This window comes from Talpa occidentalis, unplaced genomic scaffold (assembly GCF_014898055.3).
Source record: "Talpa occidentalis isolate TD23 unplaced genomic scaffold, MPIMG_talOcc4v2.1 talOcc4.12, whole genome shotgun sequence".
NCBI classification, from domain to species: Eukaryota; Metazoa; Chordata; class Mammalia; order Eulipotyphla; family Talpidae; genus Talpa; species Talpa occidentalis.
Window position 1 is genome coordinate 52,913,735 of NW_023601212.1, and position 13,538 is coordinate 52,927,272.

General features: G+C 45.1%; 1 protein-coding gene across 1 annotated transcript; it reads left to right on the forward strand.

The window, feature by feature from the left end:
• Positions 1-5,761: 5,761 nt before the first annotated feature.
• On the forward strand, positions 5,762-6,667 carry TEDDM1 (transmembrane epididymal protein 1). The gene has a single exon (XM_037504421.1). It carries the CDS (start codon positions 5,762-5,764, stop codon positions 6,665-6,667), a length of 906 nt encoding a protein of 301 aa, XP_037360318.1.
• Positions 6,668-13,538: the final 6,871 nt, after the last annotated feature.

Here is a 13,538-nt window from a genome sequence, read left to right on the forward strand (position 1 = left end):
TGGCTCTGGTGAGTTCTCTCACCCTCCTGCACTTCTGACTGTACCCAGTGCTTGTATAAATAAATAAATAAATCTTTTTAAAAAATAATATGTTAAGACAAATAAATGCTGAATCTTATTGACTTAACTTGACAAGAGGTTATTCCTCCACACACATCAAGTCAACAGCCAGCACTCCTAGCTACTAGGCCTTATCCCTGGTCTCTCAGAAGCCAGACTCCTCCCATCTTGTCTGTTTTCCTCCTCTGGGGCCTCTCAGTCCTCTGTATTCAACCATCAGTTATGGAAAAAACAAAGGGTGGGGAATAGGAGGGAGGTTGCTATGAACCATGCCTTGAGGCATTGTAACTTCTACACTTTCCACTGCCCAAGTGTGGTCACTGAAAGGCTAGGCAGTGTGGTGCTGGGCATCCTGGCAATACCCAGCACCACTCTCCATTGTAGGAGAGAAGCGAGAGACTTTAGTGGTCAAAGATCTGTGGCTACGCAGAGAATTTTGAAATACAGAGTCCCCAAATTGCAGAATTCAGAATCCTGAACAAAAGGGAGCAAAGGTTAACTTCTAGTTAGGGGATAGAGATTCTGGTTGAGAAGATAAATGATCAATGGAAAAGCAGACCTGGGGTACTTGAGCCCCTCCGTCATGGGTATGAGTTCAGAGTGTAGTCATAAGGCAAAAATGAGTATGATAGGTGAGCCCATGTTTCCCCTTGCCAAAGCTTTCAGAAGAAAAGGAAATTTGCAGGGCCTCCCTGGTAGCCTAGAGGTTAAGTCTCAGTGCGGTCACCTCTGCAGCCTGTGTTCAATCCCAGCCAGGGAGCTAATCCATATGGTACAGCAGACCTCTCCTGTCTAGCCCACTGCTCCCCTCAGCAGTGTATTTCAGTCAATTCACCTGTTCTACCCTCTACCCTGTCTCTGGTGAATCCTCTCATCTCCCCCACCTCTGATCTACACCCCAGTTCCTGTATGCATAAATAAATAAAAACAAATCTTAAAAAAAAAAAAAAGGAAATTTGCGATTGGAAATTTGATAGTTGAAAAGTACTACAAATCAATTCTATAAACTGTGAAGCCTAAGTTATCATTATAGAATGAGGTATAAAGCTCAGAGAAAATTTTGAAGAGAAAAATTATGAGCTGATATGCCAGGAAAAATAAAATACATATGTCTTTTAAAATTAAGAAATTAGAGTGCTATTTTCTATCTCTTTCGAGCCTTGTTTTGTAAGTCAGTGACAATCCCCAAGGCTTAGTACCCCTTGCTTGAAATAAGATTAAAGTTAGGTACCAGAACAGATGGGCCATCTTTGACCTGTAACAATTTTCATGGTCCACTCTGTATGTCTTGCCCAATCCCCAGTTTTCTTCCTGTGGTCTATTTCTCCCATACACCCAGGTGAGTTGCAATCCATTTTTTAAAAATATTTATTTTTATTTATTTATGCATACAAGAACTGGGGTATAGGCCAAAAGTGTGGGGGTGAGAGGATTCATCAGAGACAGAGTGGGGTGCAGAACAGGTGAATCTACTGAAATATACTGCTGAGGGGAGCAGCAGGCTGCGCCATATGGGTCAGCTCCCTGGCCAGGGATCGAACTCATGCCACAGTGGCTGGCGGATAGCTTGATAGCTTGAGACTTTAACTCCTGAACCACCAGGGAAGCCCATACAATCCATTTTTGATGATGATGGTCATGATGATGATTATAATGATGATGTTGTTACTGACTGTCCCAAGCAGAAAGGAGATCAATTAAAAGATCCTTTAAGAAAGCACCACACTAAAACCCCTTAGCCATTAAGAGTTTAGAGTCTGGCTCTCTAAATGCCTTTTCTAATCAAACTTCTACTTCCTCCATGAACTGCTATTTTTTCTAAAACGTTAAAACCCATATTTCACGCAACATGTTACCCTACACTGTAAATCTCTCCATCCAAAATGGGCGCCCCTGACAAGAGGCCACTGAGTGCTTGTCATTTGGCATGTTTGAATTGAGATGTGCTGCAGGTGTATAATATATGCTGGAGTTTGAAGACTTAGTTTAACATAAGGGACCTAAAATATTTCATTTATTATTTTTATAATCATTACAAGTTGAAATAGTATTTTCAATTTACTGGATTGAATATAGTATCATGATGAATTTCACTGTTTATGGTTTTTAAAGTTGCAGTTAAAAATTTTAAATTACATATGTATTGTTTGATTTCAATGGATAGAAAACTTGAATGTGTGTGTGCATGTGTGAGTGTGTATATAGTGGCGCATGCCTTCAACTCAAACGCAAGCTCTTTGAGAGTAAGAATTAACACATACTTCTCTATGAGTTCTGTTATACTTAGTAGAATTCACAGCAGTGTGTAAATTCATGTTGACTAAATTCTTGAAGGCTTTTTCGAAGACTCACTTTGGCATTTTTTCCAGACAAGTTGCAGCGGATGAGCCGGGGGCTCCTTTTGAATGTGGGCTATATTTTGGGGGTGCAGGTCTGAGAGGAGTGTCACCATGGAGCAGCCATGCTATGAAGGGGTTCCATAGACTCCCATGTTCAAGCTCAGTTGCTTTCATGAAACATCTTTCCAGGTACTCGGGGTCCACAGACTCTGGCACTGTCCGCCAGGTCGGCTAATCATTCACCACCTTTGGCTTCCTCTGCAGCTACCTGTGGGCGGTGTCTGGTTTCTGAAGGACATTTCCTCTCTTCAAAGTCCTGAGACCAGGATGTTCATGTTTTAATGAACAACATACGGCTTTGGTGCCTGGTCCAATGGGGTCCTGAAGATTGCAGGTGGGGCCCTAAGAGGAGCTACTTGACCTCACATGTCCTATTTCCGACCTCATCACTGCGGTTGGTCCGCTCTGCTGTTCTTTCTCCTGCTCTGACCGCTCGCTCAGAGCTGCCAGGAACAGCCCAGGAGAGAAGCATAGAGGTTAGGAAAGCTCTGCCGCCCCCCTCGTTACTTGGACCCAGCCTCAGAGAATGAGGGGAATGTTAGCATGACCAAAGCAGCTCCCTTTGAGGCCTGTGGATATTTAGAGCACAAATGGACCTCATGTTTCTCCCAGAGCAGAGCCAAAAACCAAGAAAAGTCCCTCAGCTCCTCTCCGCCCTGATCCATGTCACAAGTATCACTCCAGTTTCCCCTTTGAATCCCTTCCCTCTGAGCACGAAGCTCCATGGTGCTCTCCAAGTGTTCCAATATCACACACACACACACACACACACACACACGAGAGCTAAATATGCTCACTTCTGTGCAATAATATTCATGCTTTTAATTTTCATTTTCACAGAAAATTAAGTGTTCCACTCACGTTTTTTCAGACAAGTAGTATGACTTCCAGAAAATCAAAGGAGAACTGGAACGAGAATCCAGATTTCTGACTTCCAGCCAAAGCATTTTTCACCTCTTTATGCTGGTTTGTTCATGTTTTAATGAACAACATGTAGCTTTGGTGCCTGGTCTTTCTATACCTCAGTGATGACGATGTCACTTCCAGGTTATGGGATTGCCAATGACGTCTAATTTTTTTTTTTGTGCTTATCTATTTTAGCTTATTTCCTACAATGATTATGTGTGGAAAAATCTAAAATTAAAATTTTAATTAAGCAAAGCAGATGGCTTTCAGAAAGCAGAATTAAGCTTTGTTTTTCTAACTTACATCCACATAAAATCTCCACCCCATCAGATCTCTCAGTTGCAAGAAGCAATGTGAGTTATTGTCATCCACAAGGCCAGAGAGATTTGATTTTTCTGGTGTTACAGTGAACTTGAGAAAGGAGTTATTTTTGCGGAGCAGCGCTGTCACCTGGTGTAACGCCTTCTCCCCACTGGGGGCGCTATCAGCAAGCATTTACTGCCACTGCGCACAGAATTGCTTTACTGGGGAACAGATGATATGCGGAAGACCTCATCACAACAGCATGCTTCATGATGAGGAATGAACCGCCTCTCCCCTCAGTACACCCAGAAAAACTCCTATTCCAAATACCCCCCTGCAATAAACCCAATGCTCAGGCCGTGCCTTGCAGTTTTTGCATTTTGCTCCTTGCCAGGCCTGTGTTATACAGTCGGCTATTACCTGATACTTGGAACTCTGTCCTCTGAGTTGCATTAGACTAGTCAAGTGACAGATAAATGAGGCTGATGCACTACTCCACATTAAACTACAAGTGGCCAAAACCAGCTCACAAAAGTCACTCCCCTCAGCTGTATCTGTGTTTTAAGGCCTACACCTTCATCCCTTGTATCAGGGGTGGCTCATGAAATTCATTTTTAAATAAAATTTTTAAATAAAAATGATTTTTAAATCAAAAATTAGACCTTATACATGTGTAGTAATGAAGTCTGTGAAGGCTGCTGCCTCCTAGCTTTGCTCAGGGGCAAGGCGACTTCTGGTCAATATGGCAGCACTGAGGACTAATTGTTAAGGCCGGTGCCCTTCACACTGAGTGAATCTCAGGGATCTGTCAGGCTGTTGGCTGTTCAAGGCTGAGGAAGTGATCCAGTGGGCCAGTCACAGAGTGCAGGAGGTGCAGTGCACCTGGCACCCCACACTTTGAGAGTGTGCTTAGGATGCTGCTTCACTTTCCCCTTCAGATTCTCATGCAAATTTCCTTGTAACCAACCCAGCCTGGAACAAACAGGGGAGGGGATTCTGGAAAAATGGCTCAAGCTTAGGTAGGTTGACAGACTACAAAACCAGAGGCCCTAAAATCAAAAGGTAGCTTTTTGGATCTATGTATCACCCAGCAGAGATGCTGAAGTGGGTGGAGTGGCTGGTGGCAACATGGGGGTCAGAAGGGCAGATAAAGGGAGACTTCTTGGTGATTTCCAGAATGTGTCTATAGAACAAAAAATCTGGCAGACTGACTGAAGTACCCTGTTCTTATATAAATAAATAAATCTTTAAAACAACAACAACAACAACAATGAATAGAAAATCTGTATCAGTGCTAAGCACATAGTATATAGTAATATAGTCAAAAGTTTGTAAATATGTGTCCATATAGAAAATGTTACAATTAATTCAAAGTTATTATTGAGCAGTACTGAGTGCCGGGATTCCTCTGGATACTAAGGCAGCTCTTTTTTTTTTTTTTTTTTAAAGATTTATTTATTTATTTATACAAGCAGTGGGTACAGTCAGAAGTACGGGAAGGTGAGAGAATTCACCAGAGCCAGAGCGGGGAGCAGAGCAGGCAGACTGATGAAGCACACTGCTGAGGGGAGCAGCGGGCGGCAGGAGAGGTCTGCGCGCCATGTGGGACCCTCGCCCAGCTGCCGGGAATTGAAAGGGCACTGCAGAGGCTGCGGACAGCTTCGCAACCCAGCGCTCACCAGGGAGGCCCCCCAAGGCAGCTCTTCGCCCCATCCCAGGTTGCTTTCCTCCTTCTCTGAGCACTCTTGAGGACAAAGGAAAGGAAGCCATGAGAGAAAGGGACAAATATGACCAGAAGCACCTCAAGGGCCCTACAGGAGAACCCCTAAAAGCATATTCACTAGCTTCCTTCTTTGGCAGAACCAGTGAGTTCCCGCTGTACCAGGATGGAGTGGAACAATGAGGCTTTACTCCCTCAAAGGTGTAGGCTTGTTTCAAGAAATATTTCCTCTCTGTGGGAGAGCAGTGGGTGGGGTGAGACAATAAAACCAGTGGAAGGCAGTTCTTTCTAAGGTCCAGATCTTGAGTGGACCTCAGAGTGGACGTGGCTGAGTTTCCCTCTTCCACCCTCCATTGGCCAGATCTGTGGTTCAATGGGAACTTTCATTGGTCATGTGTACCCAGGGTTGTTCCTAGTGACCTATGGACTCTATCAGGCCGTGGTGGTCTCCAGAGCTGTGATATTCAATGACTCCCTCCTGTATCCATCATGCCCCCCCAGGAACAAGGGAAGATGGAGCTGGCTGTGGAAAACATCCTACAGAGGTTTGCTGAAGGTGGTGACTGGCTCCATCTTGATAGCTTATGAGATCAGCTGCGTTAAAGGAGGACTGGTGCTGATGAACAGAGATCTGCCACCAAGATTTATGTACCCCAAGCAGTGGCAGCACCTCACCATGTTCCTCCTCCTCACCCTCAATGGCTGTGCAGATGTTGTAAGCAAGAACCTGCTGTCTCAGAGGTGTGTGGTCCTAGAAAAAGCGACTCAGGCCCTGGGCTTCTACGTGCTTCTGCTCCTGCTGGTGACGCACAGCCAGGGCTCTGCCGGGGTAGAGCTGCAGGTGCACGCGCTGCTCATCCTGGTGGTGTTCCTGCTGATGCTCGTGCTGACTGCAGGGCTGTGGGCTCCCGAGATCTCTCTCCTCTCATTCATCGAGACCTTTCTGTTCCTGATGATGGGCTCCTGGCTGATGCAGGCTGGCTTCATTCTGTTTCGGCCGGTCTCCGGCTACCCATGGCAGGACGATGACATCAGTGACATCATGTTTGTCACCACCTTCTTCTGCTGGCACGTGGTGATCAACGCCCTGTGCCTGCTGGGCATTTATGGTGGCTCTTCCTTTTGGCATCGTTGCTACAGACCCAGCTTGAAGCTGACAAGATCCCGAGACGCCCCATATTCCATGAGAGACGGAGGACCTCTCTATAAGTTGCTGCAGCAGGTGGAGCCACCAGAGAAGGATGAGCAGGCACCCATCCTTTCAAAGAGCTCGCGCTGAGACAGGGCCTAGGGTGCTTGGGGCATGGTCCACCCCGCCTTCCTCCCTGGGGGTTCTCTCCCACCAGGGCTTTGCACCCTCTTTGGTCCTGAGTGAAGGCAATGACCGTGATGGAGAGCAGTTGGTCTTCATCAGCTGATGCATGTCCTGTCCCTGTACCTGAGGTGATGAGAGAGGGGCATAAAAGGGGGGGGGGGTCTGATGGGCTCGACAGGGGGAGTAGGAAAGTGTGGGAGAATGCAGTGGAATGCAGGCCTTTGATGGGGAAGAGAGCAGGGCCCACTGGTCATGCTGTCACCAGTTGCTTCCTCCAGCCGTGCCTCCTGGTCATCGTCATTTCCCTGAAGGAATAAAGATTTTTCACAATTCTATAGGAATCATTCAAGTCTCATCCTGATAAAGAAAAGTGAGTATACTTCTCTTTGCTTTCCAAAGTGGCATCACCATACAGAGTGGCATAAACAGAATATATAATTCATTCACACAGGTTAAAAGAATGTTCTTTTTTGCCTCCTTTCCTCCCCTCAATTTTTTTTTTAAAGATATACTTATTTATTTATACAAGCACTGGGTACAGTCAAAAGCGCGGGAGGGTGAGAGAATTCACCAGAGCCAGAGCGGGGAGCAGAGCAGGCAGAAGGACCGAGGTACACTGCTGAGGGGAGCAGCGGGCGGCAGGAGAGGTCTGTGCACCATGTGGGACCCTCCTCTGGTGGCCGGGGAGCAGCCGGGGATCGAACTGGCTCCGCAGAGGCCACGGGCAGCTTCGCAACCCAGCGCTCAACCACTGCGCCACCGGGGAGGCCCCTCCCCTCAATTTTTAAGGATTGGCTGGCTTCACTTCAAATTCAAATTAATAAAGTAAGACCCTATTAATGCTTAATACAGTCACATTTCAAATTTGCATAATTCAAATTTTCATAGAATTCAAATGCTTAACTGTAGTTTTTACTCCTATTCTAGCCAATGCTTACCAATTTCACCATTATCGCTCATAGTCCTATAATTTACTGGATAATCTCCTTGGAGCTTTGCAAATTTTACTGCCCAGAAACCCACAGAAAGCTGTCCGGCAATCACATTTTTACATTACTTGGTACCAGCCTAAAAAACTGGCTTTACTCCTCACCCGACTGAGCAGCCCCTAGAGAGTTAGCCCCTGACTAACTCCTTTGTTCTGGAACTCACAGGCACTTATACTGAACTGGTCTGGTTAATTTGCTCCTACAGCAGCTACACTTTGCTTTGCCTGTTTCTGAAATAGTTTCTCTTGGGAAGATTTGCCCTCAGCACCTAAGGTGTAGACTCCTGAAGGATAAGGACATAATTTTAGGACAAATTACATCATTTCCTATGTATCCTCCAACTATGGCGCATAGGGGAGACTTAATAAAGGTTTATTTGCTTCCAGAATCTTTCCTTACCCCATCTCTGCTAAGAGTGTTGCCAGATAGGAACAAGGGTCTGTAAAGTACTGGAAGACACCCAGAGCCCCAAGCCTGATCACCAGCTTGGCTATAAGCCCTCTCTCTCTTCCTCATTCTTGGGATAACAAAATCCACTACCTGTTTCTGAATTGTTTGTGGTGTTATTTTATTTTAATCCTCACAAGCATTTCTAGAAGAAACTTTCAGAAAACCGAGACTCAGCCAGTTGACATGCCTAGGTCTTACAGCTTGAACGAGGCAAGACAGAAATTCAAGTACAGGTGGGTTGACTCAAGCCAGCACTGGGTCCCCTGGCAAGGACTGTGCTCTGGCAATGGAAAAGGGAGTGGTCCTCAAAATAAAAGTGTGCACACAATTAAAAAGAAAAAAAAGGTCAGCCAGGACATTCAGCTGAAGCAAGCAGCACTGGGTAAATACTCCAGACCCCTCAAGGGTATGTTTAGGTCACACATTCTGTCCACCACCCCCTCCCAGCCTCCACTTGGAGGGGGCTACACTCTGGTAAATGTTCAGTTTCTGACTGTCTTAAATTTCTGGGCTCAGATCCAAGTGAGAGCTAAGGAAAAGACCTTTTTGTGACCAAGTCTCCCAACTTTGCCATATCCACTTAACTCTTGGTTCCTAGGCTCTTTGCAAGTACAAGGGGGGTAGCCAGGGGGAGGGGGAGATCCTTTTCTCTTTACCTCTCTTACACATTGATGGGGCATGATGCTAAAGCACAAACACTCTACCTGCCCATTTCTAGTCATTTGAGGTTGAATTTTATAATGGTTAAAAAAAAAAAACCTGGTAATCAGTTGATTTCCAGAACATAATATCACCAAAACATCCAAGGAAACAAACTTGTCAGTAACTACTATAGATATAGAGAGAGGGCCTCAACCACGTTGATGACTCCCTTTGAACAACAGTCAAGAAAAAAAAAAATTAAGCGTTGGGGAAGAAGCTTGTAATTCTCCCAAAATTCCACCAGAGGGCAATAGGTTCCCACCACCCCAGCCAAACCTCGCACTAATCCGGTAAACAAGTCTCCTGAGAATGGTTTAAAAGAAGTGGGGGAAGGGAAAGGAGGCCCGGAAAAATACAGAACCAGCCTAAGTATTGCCCAAGCATCCAGAAAATACCCCAGGGCTGTTTGTTTCCCGTTAAAATTTGGCAAGTGACAGTGATATAAACAGGGATCCAAATCAGCTAATGGGATGGGGTGAGGGAGGAGGAACTAAGGATTCACTTGAAGATTTCTGTGGGAAAAGGACCAACTGAAAGACACACTCTGACCCCAATAATTTGTTTCACCACAATGGTAAATATCCTAAATGTTGTAATAAGCTTCAGCAATTTTCTAATCAATTTAAAGAACAAAGATAGGGCCATACCTAGAGAATAAAAAAACAGAATGTACATATGGAAATCTCAGACTCACAAAACAATGGAAGTAAGAACAGATTATTCCATGCACGCTGTGATCTCCAAAGGTCCCTTTAAAGGAAAGCTGCCTTAAAGCATGTTTTCCTGGTAAGCTGTTGACAAAGAATATATGGAATGTTTGCTCTATGTGAGGCCCTGGGGAAGCCACAGTGCAGCATTCAGGGCAACTGGTGGGTCTCTGCACTCTGGGAGGACAGAGGGATTCAGGTTTGAGAGGGGTGGCCCACGAATGCAGTGTCCATATTCTGGGGAGACAAGAAAGGGAAACAGATTAAGGCTCTCAGGGAGTTAGCTTTGAAAGCACTATGTGATTGCAGCCGGCAGCTACAAGTTGTCCAGGCTGCAGCTTCCTCCTCTCCTGGAATGATTTGAAGATCTAATTCTAGAATAATTCTCCCTGTTGTTAGCTAAGAAGAATTTAATTCTTCCCAACTCATCAAGCAATTTCCTGTAAGAGACAAGATTTGCAGTAGGGCTCAAACAGACCGAAGCCTTCAGTCATAAGGGAGAGTTGGGGAAATGGCTTCTCCCTATAGTCTCATGGTTTTAAGGGGATTCAAAAATTCAAGTCAGGCTAAAGCATCAGCGCTGACACTTAAACTTCTCATTTCCTAATCTGAGTTTGCGAGTATCAAACAACCAGAAAGGATATGAAGAGTAATTCCTCTCTGCTAAGATAGGTGCTGAATTAATGCAAAACTTGGTTTTTCCTTCTTTAATGGTATAGATTGAAATCTGAAAGTCTGGCCAACTGCAGCTTGTCTCCAAAATTTGGTTTAAGAATAATGACACCAACCTCCAGGGCTTTTTCTTTTCTTACTTTTACTTTTTGCTTTTTTTTTTTTTTTGCATGTATTTGTTTGTTTATTTATACAAGCACTGGGCACAGTCAGAAGCTCAGGAGGGTGAGAGAATTCACCAGAGCCAGAGCGGGGAGCAGAGCAGGCAGAAGGACCTGAGTACACTGCTGAGGGGAGCAGCGGGCGGCAGGAGAGGTCCGGGCGCCATGCGGGGACCCTCCTCCGGTGGCCGGGGAGCAGCTGGGGATCGAACCTGCGCTGCAAAGGCCGTTGCGCCACCGGGGAGGCCCTTCTTACTTTTACTTTTAAGAACTATATTACGGTCTATTCTTTTGAAAAGAACTGGTGCTGTTTTTAAAATAATAGTTTACAATTCGGGTTGGGTTTAACAGGGTGTTCTTCAAGACTAGGTCTCAGTGATGTTCCTTTGACCGCATGTAAGATTTTTAAGAATCACTCAAATACAGATAAAATTCCATTTCCCAATCTGCATGTTGAGGCTGAAGATTTGGGACTGTCGGGGTGGGGGTGGAGGGTCGTCTTCTCCCAAATCCTGGTCTTGCAAGCAGCCTCACTGCTCTGAGAAGTCACTCTCAGATCACTAGATTAAGGGCTTCCGACCCACACAGTGAGAATGGGTCCTTGAAAAGAGAGAGAAAGCAACTGAGAGGCTCACAGGTAAAGCTCGCCCAGGACCAGCCCTTAATTTTAGGCAGCCACACTCAAGAAATGCTTTTAGACCTCGCCATTTCTACAGATTTGGCAGCAAATCTTTACCTGTAGCATTGCTCTCCCACTCCACCCACCCCTTGGACATAGCTACTCCACGCTGGGAGAGAAAAGCCTGACTTCAAAGTGCACTTAGTAGAACCCCCTGTGGGCTTTGATACTGCATGTACCCAGAGACAGAAGAGTTCATGGGTTCAAGCATTCTGATGCTCTTTTTATGGAGGGGGTGGAAAATGAGGTGGGTGGCAATTTAGAGAAGAGGGAGAAAGATAACAAAGGGCAGCAAACACAGCAAAGTCAAACTGGATCAAACAGGCCATTCTACTTTCAACTTCTCTGAAAGCACACTCTGGTTTCTGGGGGCAAACCAGTTAGTTACGTGATTTTTTTTTTTTTCTTTCTACTTTTTCTTTCCTCATATTCTATGTTTTCCTGATCAGTCCTCACTGGGTCTCTGGTTCGGGGGGGGGGGGGTTTCAGTAAGTGTGGAGCCGACTCAGGACAAGGCCTTTTGCTCTTAAGTCTTAGAGGTCATGAATTTCAGTGCTAACTCTCACAAGGTGTACGCCTGGTCACAGGGACGGATCAAAGCAACCCATCCCCATTCTTGGAACAGCAGCTCAAAGCACAGTCTCTCTTGATGGTGCCGCTGTCATTTGTGTGGTCAACTAACACCATTTATTGAACATTCACCCTGGACCCTATTGGAGGGACAAAGTAGAATAAGCTGTCGAAGGAACTTGAGATGCCTAGCAAGGGAGGCAGGCACTCGCATGGCAAAGTCTAGTGCCATAAGCTTTAAGAACTGCCTTTGTGACTCCCTTGTCTATTTACTGTTAGGGCTACCCTCTGCCCTCAGCTAGTGATGACTGCAGAAGGCTCTGGTTTAATTTAGGCAGTTTTGCATATGGAAATTAACATCTTTTAAAAGAAGAGCATCACCCTTCCCCTCCTCGTTTAAATGAACCATTTAAATTCAAGACTTGACAGAAAGACATGGAATAAACTAACACCAGGTCTGAGCCTGCTTTCATAATGAACTACCGGTGATGCATTATACTCAATTAGAAAGTTGTACTTAATGGGTTGTTACGGGGAAGGAAATAATCCAGCCTCTTCTGATTATCTTGGCCCATAATTAGTCACTGTTTTGTAGACCTTTATTATGTTCCAGGTACTATCCTAATCTCCTTTGCATATGCATCACAATTGACCTCTGCAAATACAAAGTAGCTGTTACCCCAACTTTGTGGCAAAGAAGCTGAGGCTTCATATTGTTACAGGGCAGCCCAGATATAAAACGGGTTGCCTGGCTGTGGGTCCTCACCTGGCTGCTTAACTCCACCCTCAGGTTCCAGCAACCTTCCCTTTGGTGGTGACAGGATTTGTCTTTCCCAATGTCCTGATGGCTTTGGTCTGGAGTGGGGGTGGAGTCCACAAAGCCTGCATGAAATTAGCTCAGGACATCCTTTCCCCCTAACAATATGGTTAAGGAACTAAACCAACACAAAGCTGGTAAGAGGTGAAGCTCAAATTTGAACCTCTGTCTGACATGATGCCCAGTCTTTAACCATCACATCAGAATGCCTTAAAGCACAGCACCAAACTTCCATGGAATCCCTTATATTTGCAAGGTTCCTTACCCAATCTAGAATGTCACCTTGTCTGAAAACTATCTAAAACCAACTCAAATGCTGCCTCTGTCATTTGACAGCACCACAAGTGCTACACACTCTTAAAGGGAAGAGAGGTTGACCAAAGTAGTCAAGTTGTGTGTATGTGGCCACAGAACATTGTTTTTCCATATTTGTGGTACAAGAAATAACCAGAAGAACAAACTTCTTACTTTCTCTTCCAGAAGCACAGGAAGCATGACTTTTTGGTCTTCCAACAGAAAAAAACCTTAGGCTCAAATACTAGGGCTCCTGAAAAATGCCATAAATTTTAGGCAATAAAAACAGAATGATTGAGTAACAGCTCTGGGAATAATGAAAATACCCTTTGTGTGGTGCGTGTGTGTATATACACATAATTACTGGACACCTGTTGACAAGCATCCATTTCAAGATTGCATTCACACGCACATTTTCTCAACCACAGCAATGCTGGGCGTAGCAAGGGGTATATATTCTCATTATCCAGATTAAAAAGGCGCAAATGAAATCCTTGATAAGCAAAACCAGGGAAATTTGCTTAAGGAATTGTTTTTGTTTTTTTTTTTAACCTACCCTGGTCTTCAGAGGGGGCTTTCAAAGGCCTACTTTTCTTTCAGCTGCCCTTGGCGAACAGTGTGCACAAAGAATTTCAAATCTAGTAGGTACTCAAGGTTCTCCATTTGCAGAAGAGGAAAGCGCCCAGAGCGTCTGAGAGATTTGTCTCAGTTATGGAATCAGATAGGTCCCCGGGCTGTGTTTTCCACCAAGACCTCCCTGTGGAAAGCTCGAACACTGCGCGTGGACGCCAAAT

Coding starts and splice junctions, on each gene's coding strand:
- TEDDM1 (XM_037504421.1), top strand. CDS start 5,762: ATGGGAACTTTCATTGGTCATGTGTACCCAGGGTTGTTCCTAGTGACC.